Source organism: Stegostoma tigrinum, chromosome 2 (assembly GCF_030684315.1).
Source record: "Stegostoma tigrinum isolate sSteTig4 chromosome 2, sSteTig4.hap1, whole genome shotgun sequence".
Lineage (NCBI taxonomy): Eukaryota > Metazoa > Chordata > Chondrichthyes > Orectolobiformes > Stegostomatidae > Stegostoma > Stegostoma tigrinum.
The window spans coordinates 130962660-130976605 of record NC_081355.1 but is presented as its reverse complement, the minus strand read 5'-3'; the positions used below and the strand labels follow the sequence as shown (position 1 = coordinate 130976605).

The 13946-nt window shown below is 42.9% G+C and overlaps 1 protein-coding gene across 3 annotated transcripts in view; it reads right to left on the bottom strand.

Moving 5' to 3' along the window:
* Positions 1–13946, bottom strand: part of ccny (cyclin Y) — a 240686-nt gene that overhangs the window by 28173 nt on the left and 198567 nt on the right. For all 3 annotated transcript variants that reach the window (XM_048521400.2, XM_059639396.1, XM_059639401.1), the window contains exons 4-7: positions 10534–10634; positions 5838–5873; positions 5679–5736; positions 3073–3192 (exon numbers count right to left, since the gene is read on the bottom strand). In XM_048521400.2, the coding sequence (XP_048377357.1) occupies positions 3073–3192; positions 5679–5736; positions 5838–5873; positions 10534–10634 (315 nt within the window). The remainder of the gene's footprint in view (positions 1–3072; positions 3193–5678; positions 5737–5837; positions 5874–10533; positions 10635–13946) is intronic.

The window sequence follows — 13946 nt, the reverse complement described above, 5'->3', positions numbered from 1 at the left end:
TAGACCCTTCTTCAGAAGACCCAAAACGTCAGCTTTCCTGCTCCTCTGATACTGCTTGGCCTGCTGTGTTCATCCAGCTCTACACCTTGTTATCTCAAATTCTCCAGCATCTGCAGTTCTGACTATCTCTGTAATATATCTTGCTAACATTAATATTTGATGCCCTAGTCAACGAAGACAAGTCTGCTGTCTGCCTTCTTGACTAATTTAATTGTTTTCTGAACAGAGACAATGGCGCAAGGCATTCTGAAGTTTGTCTGCACTCCCACTGAAAACAAATGCTCTATATAGTCTGAATTTGGGAAAAAATGGTCTAATCTTGACCAAATTCTGTCTGACTGACTCAGCTTTCCAGCACTGCGCTTGGTGAGAGCTGGATAAACCTGTTAAATAGAGTAGCTTGTGGAACAGGGTAACAAGAAGTGAGAGTAAAGACTTAGTACTGAGAAGAGGAATCACTGCTAAATAATTTAAAGCGATGGTCAACAACAAATTGTAAATATTAAAAATACAAGTGGATAGATAAACAATCTAATTATTAGATCGAAAGGGATCGATCAAAATTAACGTCAAAGGGAAATGAATTCAATGAAATAAACAATGAGTTGTTAAATAGATTAAGAAAAGTCGTGCTGCCTGCAATGTCTGCAGCATGTGGAACCATACGTCACTGTTTGTTATTCTGGATAAACACGTGTACAAGAATTACCTCCAGTTATTCAAACCCAAGCTCAGTATTTCTAAGCCTGAGGAGTCACTGCCGTGCATACCACAGGCTGAGAGTTTCCAGGAGAGCAATTACCCAGGATGTGCGCACTCAGAGACCACACAGAGTTCAGAACAACACTGAGTCAGAGACCGTTTAGGTAGGTAGAAGAACGTTGGCTCAGTGGGAATCTAGCGGGCAGCCAGCTTCCAGTATAGAATACCACGCCTACAGGGGAATCCAGATACAGGGGCACATTTTCTAACCAAAGGTATTCCATTTCAGACTGTGATGAGGAAGAACTTGTACCGGAGACAGTCATTAGCCTTTGGATGTTATTACCCCAGATAGTGAGTTTTTATTCGTTCAAGGGATGAAGACATCACTGGTTAGACCTGCATTTACTGCCCACCCCTGTTTGCCCAGAGGTCACATGGTAACCATGAGAGTAGTTTCTCGTTGGAGATTTTTATGGTTTTTACTAGGGCGGCTCTGTACTGCTGCCTCACAGTACAGGGACCTGGATTCAATTCCACCCTTGGGCGACTGTCTGTGTGGAGTTTGCACATTCTCCCCGTTTCCATTAAAATATAAGGTAAACCCGGAGTTACGTTCCTTCAGATATTCCTTGCTTGCAATCAACAATGTATATGTTGAAGTATTGCATCTCTGAAAATAACTTGTGAAAGAAAATAAACTACAAAACATAACCCTAATTCTAATTATAAAATAAACACTGTACAGTTAGATATTTTAGGACCTTTCCAAGCAGAAAACAACCTGAAAATGTTTTAAGGTTGCGTTACATTCCTGAAACGTCAGCCTTCCTGCTCCTCTGGTGGTGCTTGGCCTGCTGTGTTCATCCAGCTCTACACGTGGTTCACATTCCAACATGATTGCATTTGTAAATTAAAATAAAATGTAAAATTATAGAAGGTGTATGTTAAAATCATACTGACTTAATTAAGTTTTAATGACCACGTTCCATCTAGCGGCTGGCGTTTGTCGGTGCAGACAGAATAACTGCACCAACCAACTTCACCCACTAGGTGGAGCCCAGGACTTCAGAGCAAGTTCAAAACAGAAGCTGGCACCGTAGTCTTTGAAGGTAAGACTGGATGGCAGGAATGTGAGTGAATGGGGTGAGGCTGGTGGCAAAGAGGGACTGTTGGCAGATGGAGGAACCAAAAGAAGTCGAGGGGGCTTCAGTATAAAGCATGGGTCTGGTGCTCACTGAATTCTTCAATTCTGCTCTGCTTTCTAGTGTAGGTAAACTTTACAGTTCCTAATCAGCCCTACGCTTAATTTGGAAAAAGTCAAGGATTTCAATATGAAGCAATGCAGAGCTGATGAAGGTGCACACAGGATTTAGAGAGACAAACGTCATTATCATGAAGTGTAGGAATAGCAGAGAGTCAACAGAAAGAAAGGCAAATTGTGAGACTTAGATGGATTCAGTGTCCATGCATGTGAATAGCTTGGATAAGTGCATACACAATCAGTTCCTTGATATTATGATGTAGCGATGACAATGGAGACCTAGGGTAAACATGGGAATTGACAGATGTTTAATATTCCTGGTTATGAAGTGATAAGGAAAGTGAGGAAAGGAAATAAAGGTGGAGCGGGCAGCAGTATTGACCAAAGGTACTGATACAAAACAAAAACAAATTCAAGCTTCAAAGAAAGAATCCTAAACTAGGATTAAGGAACGACAGAGGATCTTCTCCACAGTTGACTGTATGCCACTGGTCACCAAATACTGGGACAGAAACAGGACAGCAGGTTTACAGGCAGGCAGAGATATCATTAGGGTCATGCTAATGGTGGACTTTAATTATCCATATAATGACCATAAAAACAAGGTGAAGGGCAAAGAATTGGAGGAATTCCTGAAGGATGTACACGAGAACTTTCTGGGTCACTATGTTTGCAATCCAATGATTAAGGGAGCAGTGCTCACTCTCATACTGGGAATGAAACAGGCCAAGTGAAGCCTAAGCAGCAGCAGAGCATTTAAGAAATAGTGATCGTAACAACATTAAAATAGTTTTGAAAAATCCAATAGAGTACCAATTGGAAAAAAGGTTGATCATAGTAAGTTGAAAAGGCTCTGGCCCAATTGGATAGGCATCAAACATTGGAAGGTAAAACAGCAAAAAGCCACAGGACACAGACAGAAAATCTGGAGCATTCATGACAAACTGCAAAACAATGTATTTTGGAAATAAGTCAGTGAATAACAAGATAACAAGCATCCTCTGATGCTGCTTGCCCTGCTGTGTTCATCCAGCTCTACACCTTGTTATCTAAGATAAGATACTAAATTGATTTATGGAACCAAATAGCATATGGTACCTACTTACCAATGTGACAATAGCACATTCTGCAGTGAGTTGGGCAGCACTGAATAACGTTCGAACAAAACGGTAAATCTGTTTTTGTTCCGGATCATGCCGATCGTAATCTGCTGGCATTTCTGTTTTCTTTGCAAAATAAGATGAATCATTAGATTATTACAAGTCTAATCTCTTTGTAATTGTCAGAATGTGATACAGGCTACATCATACTCTATTTTAAAGTCACTTGTAATTTACAATCATGTCCCAAACAGCTACGAAGATCTCCATCATATTTGCTTTCTGCCCTAATTTTTGGTCTCTCAATGTTCCTGTTTCGTGAAGATTTATGGTCTCACAGAGGAGGCCTCTAATCTTAAAATAGATCTGAAGTTATCAGTACATTCTACAATGAGAGAGGCGCTGCAGGTATCACAGGTGTCAATATCCAGCTGAAAACACTTCCATAAGGAAAACCTGGAAAATCATTCATTCAGGGTTATTAACCTGAACAAAAGAACACTAGTGTAACAAGAAAACAGAAAAGGCTCTCCTGTTTCTAAGGAGAGATAACGAAAACCAACTAAGGCATTTGACAGGGCTCCTAAATTCTATTTTATAAAGCACTGGTGTCATACCTACACCACACAATCTGCAGCAGTTCGAGAAAGCTGGTAACCATCACCTTCACCAGGGGCCATCAGAGAGAGAGGGCAATAAATGCATATCTGGCCAGCCAGGCCAAAAAATCACATGAAATCAATAAATTTTTTAAAAATTCTTACAGGTTGGTTTCATGTTTTAATCAGGGAGTGAGTGAGTTCCTGCGGTAGGTACCAAGTGAGCTGATGCATGCCATTTTTCACATTTTGTTCCAGTGACGGAGTAGCATTATGGGCAGCACGGTGGCTCAGTGGTTAGCACTGCTGCCTCACAGTGCCAGAGGCCGGGGTTTGATTCTAGCCTCGGGCGAATGTCTGCATGGAGTTGCTCCGTATCTGCATGGGTTTCCGCTGGTTGCTCTGATTTCCTCTCACAGTCCAGAGATGAACAGGTGGACTGGCCATAGGAAATGCAGGGATGGGGTGGGATGCTCTTCGCAAAGTCAGTACAGACTCAGTGGGCCAAATGGCCTCTATCTACGCCGTAGGTCTTCTTTGATTCTGTGTAACAATGGAGGTTGAGCAAGTATGGTGAGGAGAGTGCAACAACAGATAAATTACTTGCTGGTTTGATGGATAGCATGAAAACAATGGTGGCTACAGACAGATCTAAAAGTATAGAGTGAAGAGGATGTGAGGAAGGTTACAGATTTATTACTGATATATTGAAAGAATCAGGAAGTATCTGGCAGATGGAGTATAATGTGGAAAACTATGAGGCAGTCCACATTGACATGACGAATAAAAATGTATTACTTGAAAGAAGAATGACTGTGGAATTCTGAATTGTAGATGGATCCAGGAGTTCTACTGCTTCAGTCCCAAAACATTCCTCTGCAGATAGAGGAAGCAAGGAAGCTAACAGAATGTTGTCCTTTATTGTGAGAGGAATTGAACATAAAAATAATGATGTTAAATTATACAGAGCACTTCTGGGCCCACCTTGCAAGTACATTGCACAGATTTGATCTCATTATATAAAGGAGGAGGTAAATGCATTGGAGGTGGCTCAGAATTGATTGATTCTGGAGTGAATGGGTTGTCTTCATTGGAAAGGTAAAACAGACTGAGCTGCTTTCTGCTAGAGTTTATAAGAGTGAGGGGTAACTTGACTGAACTGTACTGAACAGGGTGGATGTGGAAAGGACATTTCCCAATGTTGGTGCGTCCAGAACCAGGGGCCACTGTTTTAAAATGAGGGTGTCAACCTTTTAGGTCAGAGATAAGGAGAATTCTTTATCCTCAACTGATTAGGCAACTATGAAACTCTCTTCTTCAGAAGGTGATCCAGGTGGGATGTCATTGAATATTCTCAAGGCTGAGAAGGATGGATGTGTGTTAGGCAGGGGACGCAGCACTGCTGCCTCACAGCGCCAGGACCCCTGGTTTGATTCGACCCTCAGGCGACTGTCTGTGTGGAGTTTGCAGGTTCTCCCTGTATTTGGGTGAGTTTCCTCCAGGTGCTCCAGTTTCCTCCCACAGCCCAAAGATACGCAGGTCAGGTGGACTGGCCATGCTAAATTGCCCGGAGTGTCCAAAGATGAGTGGGCTAGGTGGACGAGTGATAGGAAATGTAAGGTTACAGGGCTAGGGTTAGGAGGGTTGTGAGTGGGTGCGATGCTCTTCGGAAAGTAAGTGTGGACTTGATGGGCTGAATAGCCTACTTCCACACTGTAAGGATTGTATTCTATAAAAATCAAAGGTTGTTGGGAGTAAATAAGAACATGGAATTTGAAGCACAGCTAAGATCTTACTGAATGGTGGAGCTCTATTCCTAATTTGGATGTTTATATGGGTACAAAAAGCAAGACTCCAAGAGATATGAGCCAAGTCATTCTCTCTATTGTAGGTGGTTCATGTTTCCACGTGCAACGCACACTCTTGGGGAGTTGTGGATATAATGTCTCATCTTACAATCCAATATTTGACTTTATACAAAACAAGAGTGTACATCAAACAAAAGATCCTTACTGATAACGGATGGAGCTTCTCATCAAATATATCTAATAACATTCGTCCATCTGAATCTCTAGGAAAAGAAAATAACCAGTGGTTACAATAGCTTTTGAGCAGGCACTTAATAAAGGGTCAGAAATAGTTGAAATGAATTACTGTAGAATTGTAACGTACCTGTTTCTGATGTGGTAATATATTGCAAGGGCAACACTGTAAAGAAAATTGAACGTTAGTGCCAGCCTTAAACAGTCTTTAACTGTGAATTAAAGAAAATGTCAGTAATCTTTAACTGAGGATGAAACATTGTTAACATTTCCTGCCCAACAACAGCTGTCATTTTATACCAAATTTTTTTTAAAAACTACGGATGCTGGGAATCAGAAACAAAAACAGAAATTGCTGGAGAAAAATCAGAACTGAAGAGTCGTCACTGGACCTGAAACATTAACTCTGCTTTGTCTCCACAGATGCTGCCAGACCTGCTGAGATTTTCCAGCAACTTGCTTTTGTTTCTGTCACATGACAGGGTTAAGACCATAAGACATAGGAGTGGAAGTAAGGCCATTCGACCGTTGTCCAATCTTTTTACCTGAGAGGCCATGTTTCCATTTGTTTTTCTCAGTCAGGGATTTGCTGAGCATATTTCAGAACAATGCCAATCAAGTTTATCTCCCTATCATTGAAATAAGAAAATAATGTACATTTTTGTGAAAAAGATACAACTGAGAAAACTGATTTATGCAGCCGCGCCAAGGTGACAAGTGGGCACCTTTCTCACACACTGGGCCCTTGAAGGTTTTGAGATTAATATCGTTGAGTAGGAGTTTGAGATGCTGGCAGGTACCAGGTAGTGCTCATGTCTCTTCCCATGTCACACCGCCTGCGACTCCTCACTGACATATTCTGCCATCATTGGTACCAGTTCTGAGGTGGTCAATGACGAAGGAAGAGCCTTGTCTTCACCAACATCCCTCCTTATCCCCATCACACCCCTCTCTGGTCCCTCCACACTATCCCTTCACCCCCAACCCAAAACTCACCGCTAGTCTCTAGGGCTCAGGCTGAGTGAGGCTACGAAAGCGCCAGGCTGCTCTCTGCTCCGACCTATCGCCAACGGATTTCTCAGGGAACCCAAGAGAATCAGCCAGTGACTGGAGGGGCAGCTCAGTGCAGTAATCTCAACTTGTTCAGGTTTGGAGCAAGCTCTGGGCAAGTCAGACTGGAAGCAGCAACATGGTATATTTGGGAGAATCCCGGCTGGCAAGAACACAGCAGTCAGCTTCAGTATGCGCCTGCTCATGGGACAGACTCTCAACAAAATCATCTCCATGTGAAAAATATTACCCTGCACTCAATTTAAGGTACAAGACCAAACTTTGTCAGAATCCTTCCCAACTTTCATTTCCGGGAAAATCTGCTGGATTTTCGTTTGGCTGTGTGGATCTCGAACAAAAACCGACTGGTGGTGTTTTTTTTTGGGGGGGGGGTGATGACATCAGATCCCTATTTTCCTGGCAGCACATAAGGCACGTGCACCATAAGTATTTGGGCGCAGTGACTTCATTCTATGTTTCTTGGCATTAGCTTAGAGACCAGGGAAATTCAGAGTGCTCTTAACAGTACGCAGGGTGTTCCTAAGGTAAGTATTTCTCTTCAGATCTCAGGAGTGTTAAAGCCAGCGATGGAGGGGAGAGCAAAAAGCTAGGCTGTACAAATGACTAGCTGCAATCCTACATCCAAGCTGTTGACTGAGAATGGACAGTTCAACTCTCTTGTGTGTTTGACTGTTCTCATCTGTAACTAATGACAGAGGAATGAGGGAGACCAGAGAGGGACAAAAGTGCTGAGCTGCTCATGTATGTAGGGGTGCTGGAAAATGAAAAGGCTAACGTTTTGTAAAATCTTTCTTTACCATATTAAAGATAGTTCGTAATCAGTTTCTATAACTAACTGCTTTTATTTAGCATTTTTACTGTCGGGTGTGAGAGTTAACGGAGGATCAAAATTATGAGGTATGATGAATGTAATTGCTTCGCTTACAGGGACCTACCAGACAGGAGCAGTTCAAGTTTTGCATCAGGATTATGAATATCATTAATTTGATGCAGAAATGCATTTCCACGGAGAGGCCAAACCAGCAATGACAAACTCCTCAGTGTCGAGAATATAATACTAACTGTATTAAATACTCTCTATTAAGTCAATGAGTTTAGTGCATTTTAAAGGATCAGGATTTTACAATTTTCAGTGTTTTACTTTGGCCAATTCCTTGTGTCAGATTTTGTTGTAGGGTCCATGTCATTAGTTTTATCCTGCCCTTTCAACTGCCCTACACACATTCAACACCTCAGCTTCGTGAAAATCAAATAAACTTCAGCTCTCACCCTGCAGGGCTCATGCTGCCATAACAATCAGGAATTGTTAGCTCGCTCTGTTTCCCCTCTCAACTGAGGAAATGGAAAAAGGGTAGTGACTAAATATGTCCAATTTACTTTACTAAATTCTTCAAGAAAAATCTTTTGTTGTCTTAATCACAGGAGCCACGTGCCAACTTCTGTGGAACAGACACACTGCTAATGATGAAATGTGAAGACAATGCATGCACTGCTAACCAATGAACTTGGTTAAATTGTATCAGTGTACTCCAGACCTCGTACATAAGATGGCATCCTTTACTATTAGCATGGGCCTGTGCAGCCAAACTACAAAGATTCCTGTGGTTAAGGTGAGAAACACTGCTATACGTCTCAAAGCAGTGCATTCACAACACTGACTGTTCTTTTACAGATATTCAAATACCCGACACCCATCCTGTATATCAGAATCCTTTAACCTCGGAGTAGGCACACCATGTCCTGAATACTGAGTTGCATAGAAATATACACCTTTAACATAAATAAACACCAATAAAAGTGACCTGTGCTTTTGGCCTTTGATGGGAAGGCAGAAGAAATGATGAAAAGAAACAAAAAGTGGCTGTGATGGAAAAAGGGTGTCAGGAGTTAACCCTCTAAGGTGACCTTTCCACTTTGCAAATGAAAAATGATTTTTCTTAACGCAGTTAGATTTAGTTTAAGTATAATTAGCTGTGACAGTTGTGTGCTAGAATTTAAACTCATTGGAGCTGAGGCACATTCAATTTTGCCAGAGGTAGATAAGCAGTAAAACCCCATTAACACCGACAGGCGTTAGAGTTAACAGGCTTTTGGTACAGTGTAACAGCCTCTAACAACCTCTTATAGCTACAGTATGGCTGCTCCAGTCTGGCTTCTGATAAATGGTAATCTCCAGATGTTTCAACAGACAAAAGCAAAATAACTATAGCCCTGTTACATTCAAACCAGAAGATCCAGGAGCATAACATTCGAACATAATTTAAAATTGGAACTATATAAGGTAAAATTACAAAGGTACATTGATGGATCTGTTTCACCCATATCTTACATCTCCTATAAACTCAAGATGATGGTCTGAGTTACTGTAAATCAACATTCAGCTCTCTCAGCAGAGATATCTTCAAGTCAGACAAGACCAGTTTTCTTCCAGTGTGAACACAACAGCTACATCAAATTTAATTTGCAGTTCATGTATTTTCTGCAATTTCATTTTTACTTTTTGATTGCCCTTAACTATTCTTTCCAAAGTCATTGACGCAAATTGGAAAACAGTCACAGTCTACACTCTGCTCATGCCTGGTCACCCCACTCAACACTTTGACTATCCCCACCACACAGATAGAACTGTTTACTAATTAACACCTTTTCACCCATCAATCAATTTCTTAATCATGACAAAATTATACCTTGAATCATCACTGATTAAGCTCATATAATGGCTTCTCTGTGCAGCACTTTGTTTTAGAAGTACTTGACAAAAGTATACAAGAAACATATATATTAGTGGCTTTTGTTCCATTTCATTGAGGTTGGTCAGGTTCATGTTAAAAATTACAAATTTCATCTAGTAACACATTTTCTCATTTTACAAGCTACTGAAGGATATAGCCTGCTTTGTCATCTGTGAAGAAGGGCAATAACAACAGGAATTTATTTTAAATACACTTGTCAATCAACTCTGATAAAAGAACATTGTTAAAAAAGAATATTTTGAGCTCTCATGGTTCAATGGTCAGAATTACAGTTCCTCCCAACAGCTTTATTTTTACAGCAATTGTCAGTCAAAGACTTTGATAAACTGATACCTGTGCCCTTAGAGACGCTGTATCTAAGATACTGCACACTGCATTAACAATGAGCATAATATGATATTGACTGCAGAAAATTATGCAGGATAGCAGTTTCATTCTTCTTATTCCTTTTGAAAGATGGCAAATACCAGGTTAATGGTCATTAGATTAGATTAGCTTCCTTACCTCATATATAATTAAAATGCAAAACGCAAAATACAATAAACGGATAAGCACAACATATAATGTGTTTCCAACAGAGTGATTGTGACTCTGCTCAGCAGCTTCAGACAAAGTTTCTTGATGGAGGTTAATTAGAGATGACCTTCTTAGTGCTCTTGTATGGTGCCAACAGTGCAAAGCAGGCAACCAGATATCACAATTACACGTGTACTTTGACGTCAAATCAAGTTCCACTTATGATCAAATATTTTCTTCTCAGAGTTGCAGTTGAAACATTAATCATTTGAAACGGATAATGTGTTCAATTGATTCGAGGTGGAGTTAGCAGAACCAACATCCAATGCGTTTCAAAAGATCAATGTTTTGACTACCTTGAACTTGAAAGTTAATGTGCTGCAGCACACAAACGCTATTCCTGCAGTTTTGATAACAGAAGTCATCCTAACTAAAAGCTCTATAAAAGAAAAGGAATTCACCTTACTTGTCACATTCTGTACCCACCATTTGATAGTATACTTCAGGTTTGGCTGGCTGACAGTGCTATCATCCAGGAATATGGTGGAGCAGGAGCTATATTTCCTTCTCATCTGTCCAGGTGGGTGCTAGGAAGTAAAGTACAAATGAGTTTGGGCTGACACAAACTGTACGCATCTCACAGCGACACCTTCCTGATTAGTACTTGCACTATGTTAAAAAGCTTTAGAGGCAGCACGAGCAACCAATAAGCAAAGTATCCACGATGAAGTCAAACTCCACAGACACTGGGCAGAGCAAGTCATGTCATTTATATTTCAACAGCATGTGATCAGCACAATTAGGTTTCACTAATATGAAAAAGATGCAAACGTAAGAAATCGCTCATCAAAGTTCCATATTACTCATTATGTAAAGATGTAATCATCAGTGCAATGCCAAATAAAATCACTTTAATCATTTATTTCCCAACAATCAATGGGATGGTGACAATCAAGTTGTCATTGTTGCATCATGTCACTGTATTGTGACATCACCCAGACAAATAAAACTAACAAATCTGTTCTTTACCCCATGCATAGAAGGTTTTTAATGAGTGTGCTTTCATTAAGAGCAATTTACTGTTCACTTGACTCATTGTTTAAATGCTTTCAAGTTCTGCAGCATGACATTTTTTTAAGAAACAGGAAATTTCCTAATCTATCAAATTTTCTCAGCAGCAACATCTGTTTAATAGATGAATGGCAGGCCGTTTGTTTCCAAATTTCCACCCCTCCTCTCTATTCCAATTCTCTGCATCCTGTTCTGCTCAATAATCTTATCAATGTCTTTCTGCTCCAAAATCGTCTCACTTCAAGCTCATTATACTTCATTGCTCCACATTGTTCACTCCAAGCTCCTTTATCAATTCCCTTTGGCTCAGAGCTCCAACCACATAATGAACCCTTGTTCTAAACTCTTATTGCCTCACCTTGCTTTATTCTGTTCCTTCATTGCCCTATCTCCCCTTGCAACCATGTTCTGCCCACTCATTCTGCTTTCTTTCCATTTACAGTGGCTTTCATGAATTTTGAGGTTACAGTACAGAAGAAAAGAGATCAAACTTGGTCAGGTAGTCTATGCAGTCCAAGTCTAACTACATCAAGAGAAGACAAAGAGAACATGGGCAGAAGAATTGAGAATGAACTTGGAATAGAGCAGGGTGATAAGACAGGCCAAAGCAGAAGCTGGATGACAGATAGACAGGAGTACTAAATTACAATTGTTTTAAAGACGTGTTAGGATTTTGAAAGGAATTGGAAAGAATGTTCATAAAATAACAACTGCCTATGGTAAGACACAAGCCCTGAGGTAAAATGCAACACAGCCAGTGTGGCAAAACTATAAAGGTATGTTCAGCCTGCATGCTGAAGATTCATGTGAAAGAAATTCAAATATTCTTCCTTAACAAACAATCCATCATGTTTAAAATCACGCATGCCTAGAGATTTGATTTCCCATTGGAAAATAACAAGTCATTTCTTTTGTTTTTTTGAAGTTACACAATGAAAGTTAACAATGGCAATGACATAATACTAACTAAATACCACGGAAAAGGTCAAATAACAAAATATATTGACCTGAAACACAACTCCCAATTAGAGAGAGACAGTGTGTGTGAAGAGGAGGATAGAGGAAGCTATGAACAAACAGGTTACAAAGCGAGGATGGGTACAAGTACTCTGCGCACTGCCCAAAAAGTGCAAAGAGCAGCAAATCTTCAAAGCAGAAAGCAAACAGGTTGATGAATCCTTTCTGAAAATATTTTAAATTCTTAACCAGAAATTGGAATTACAATTGCAGTAAAAACCTGGGTGTGGGCGGTAGGTGAGGAAACAGGCAGCCCCGAGGCGGTGAGAGGGGCGACAGGCAGACCTAAGGCAGTGAGAGGGGTAACAGGCAGTCCCAAGGCAGCGGTCAGAGGGGGAACAGGCAGTCCCGAGGCGGTGAGAGTGCGAGCAGGCAACCCCGAGGCGGTGAGAGGAGCAACAGGCAGACCCAAGGCACTGAGAGGGGGAACAGGCAGCCCCGAAGCAGCGGTGAGAGGGGGAGCAGGCAGTCCCGAGGCAGTAGTGAGAGGGAGAACGGGCAGCCCCGAGGCAGCAGTGAGAAGGAGAACAGGCAACCCCGAGGTGGTGAGAGTGGGAGCAGGCAGCCCCGAGGCAGTGAGAGTGGGAGCAGGCAGCCCCGAGGCGGTGAGAGGGGGAACAGGGAGCCCCGAGGCAGCGGTCAGAGGGGGAACAGGCAGCCCCGAGGCAGCGGTCAGAGGGGGAACAGGCAGCCCCGAGGCGGTGAGAGTGCGAGCACGCAGCCCCGAGGCGGTGAGAGTGCAAGCAGGCAACCCCGAGGCAGTGAGAATGGGAGCAGGCAGCCCCGAGGCGGTGAGAGGAGCAACAGGCAGACCCAAGGCACTGAGAGGGGGAACAGGCAGCCCCAAGGCAGCGGTGAGAGGGGGAGCAGGCAGTCCCGAGGCAGTAGTGAGAGGGGGAACAGGCAGTCCCGAGGCAGTGGTGAGAGGGAGAACAGGCAGCCCTGAGGCAGTGGTGAGAGGGAGAACAGGCAGCCCCGAGGCAGCAGTGAGAAGAAGAACAGACAACCCCGAGGCGGTGAGAGTGGGAGCAGGCAGCCCCAAGGCGGTGAGAGGGGGAACAGGCAGCCCCGAGGCGGTGAGAGGGGGAACAGGCAGCCCCGAGGCGGTGAGAGGGGGAACAGGCAGCCCCGAGGCGGTGAGAGGGGGAACAGGCAGCCCCGAGGCGGTGAGAGGGGGAACAGGCAGCCCCGAAGCAGCGGTGAGAGGGGGAGCAGGCAGTCCCAAGGCAGTAGTGAGAGGGAGAACGGGCAGCCCCGAGGCAGCAGTGAGAAGGAGAACAGGCAACCCCGAGGTGGTGAGAGTGGGAGCAGGCAGCCCCGAGGCAGTGAGAGTGGGAGCAGGCAGCCCCGAGGTGGTGAGAGGGGGAACAGGCAGTCCCGAGGCGGTGAGAGTGGGAGCAGGCAGCCCCGAGGTGGTGAGAGGGGGAACAGGCAGCCCCGAGGCAGCAGTGGGGGCAAGTTCTTGTTCTTGTGAGGAGTGTGAGCCCAGCATGGCTAGGCTCTTATGGACTGTGACGTTAAACTATTAACTGTTTTTCTATGTTTATCTTCTTAACTTGCTGTCTTTAATTTTCCTTCTTTGTACCAAGATTCTATTCATCAGTAGCTCTGTATCTCACGTGGCGTCACAAGTGGCAGCTTGTAATCTTTTCACTATACTCACGTGGAATGAGTACGTGTCAACACAGCTAGTTCAAATTTAGCAAAAAGGAGATTGTCAGAGAATCCTGGTAGTGTGAAAACAGGCCCTTCAGCCCAACAAGCCCAAACCGACCCTTGGAGCATCCCTCCCAGGCCCATCCCCCTACAAC